Below are 1,320 nucleotides of genomic sequence, written 5' to 3'. Positions count from 1 at the left end.
TGAGCTATAGGCGCCGAGCCGAGCCTGTGGTTCTTTTGAAACACGTCATAATATCTGATTGGTGGCTAAGTAGAAAAGAACCAAACTCTCCCATGCTCCCTCGTCTTGGAATTTCATCTGCTAATCCAAGGCCATTTATTTCATAACTTTTTCTATCTAGATCAGCCCAACCAATAAGGCAGACCACCTTGGTAAGCTGCCATGTTGCCAAGTGACCAAGTCTTCCTGTAAGCTCACCTGAACGCCCTCTCCTGTGAGAGCTGAGCAAGACTGGATCTGCCAAATCCGGTCACGGATGGTATGCAGGTTTAGTCCTTCTGCAATTTCAGAGGCAGGGGCTGCCGTGAGCAAATCCTGCTTATTAGCAAAGATGAGCACAGGCACGCAACTTAGCTTTTCTTCCTCCAGTAATTCAGCTAGTTCCTGGATTAGTTTTAAAAAGAAGAGGGAGGGAAGGATGAAATCCATGATATTTAACCATATACTTCTAATTAGAAAAAACCTAACAGTTAAGCTGATCAACTAGCAACCATCCAGTACCATATGCGTATATATATATCTTATACTATGTATATCAATTTGATTAAAACTAAAAGATTTTAGGCTGAGTGTGATGGCTCACACCAGATCACTTGAATGCAGGAGTTTGAGACCAGTTTGAGGTTGCTGTGAACTGTTATACCACAGAACTCTACCAAGGGCAACAAAGTGAGACTCTGTCTCAAAAAAAAAAAAAGAGAGAGAGAGAAAGAAAAGAAAAAGAAAAAAAATGAGCTGGCCAAGTGGTAGGTGCCAACAGGCCCAGCTACTCAGGAGGCTGAGGCAGGAGGATCACTTGAACCCAGGAGTTTGAGGCTGCTATCAGCTTAACTGACACGATGACACTTTATTTTTGTTGCAGTTTTTTGGTTTTTTTTGGCCAGGGCTGGGTTTGAACCCGCCACCTCTGGCATATGGGGCTGGTGCCCTAGTCCTTGAGCTACAGGCGCTGCCCACCATGACACTTTTAGTTTGCACAACAGAATGAGACTATGTCTCCAAAAATTTTTAAATTATTTTAAATTAAAAAATTAAACAAATAAATAAATTGATTAAAGGACCCTCAACTAATTTCTTTCTAGACAACTGGTAGTTTTGCCAATTTGCCAGATTGACTGTGTTGTTCGAAATATAAAGGTTTAATATTGGCTTGGCGCCTGTGGCTCAAGTGGCTAAGGTGCCAGCCACGTACACCTGAGCTGGCGGGTTCGTATCCAGCCCGGGCCTGCCAAACAACAATGATGGCTGCAACCAAAAAATAGCCGGGCGTTGTGGCTGGTG

General features: G+C 43.3%; 1 protein-coding gene across 1 annotated transcript in view; it reads right to left on the bottom strand.

Moving 5' to 3' along the window:
* The window catches only part of ARL3 (ADP ribosylation factor like GTPase 3), a 57,706-nt gene that overhangs the window by 12,856 nt on the left and 43,530 nt on the right, over nt 1-1,320 (bottom strand). Inside the window, exon 5 of the mRNA XM_023511789.1 lies at nt 238-423. Coding sequence (XP_023367557.1) covers nt 238-423 — 186 coding nt within the window. The remainder of the gene's footprint in view (nt 1-237; nt 424-1,320) is intronic.

The sequence above is a fragment of the Otolemur garnettii genome, unplaced genomic scaffold (assembly GCF_000181295.1).
Source record: "Otolemur garnettii isolate 467f Iridium unplaced genomic scaffold, OtoGar3 scaffold00021, whole genome shotgun sequence".
Taxonomy (NCBI): domain Eukaryota; kingdom Metazoa; phylum Chordata; class Mammalia; order Primates; family Galagidae; genus Otolemur; species Otolemur garnettii.
This window is presented reverse-complemented; position numbering and strand designations above follow the sequence as displayed.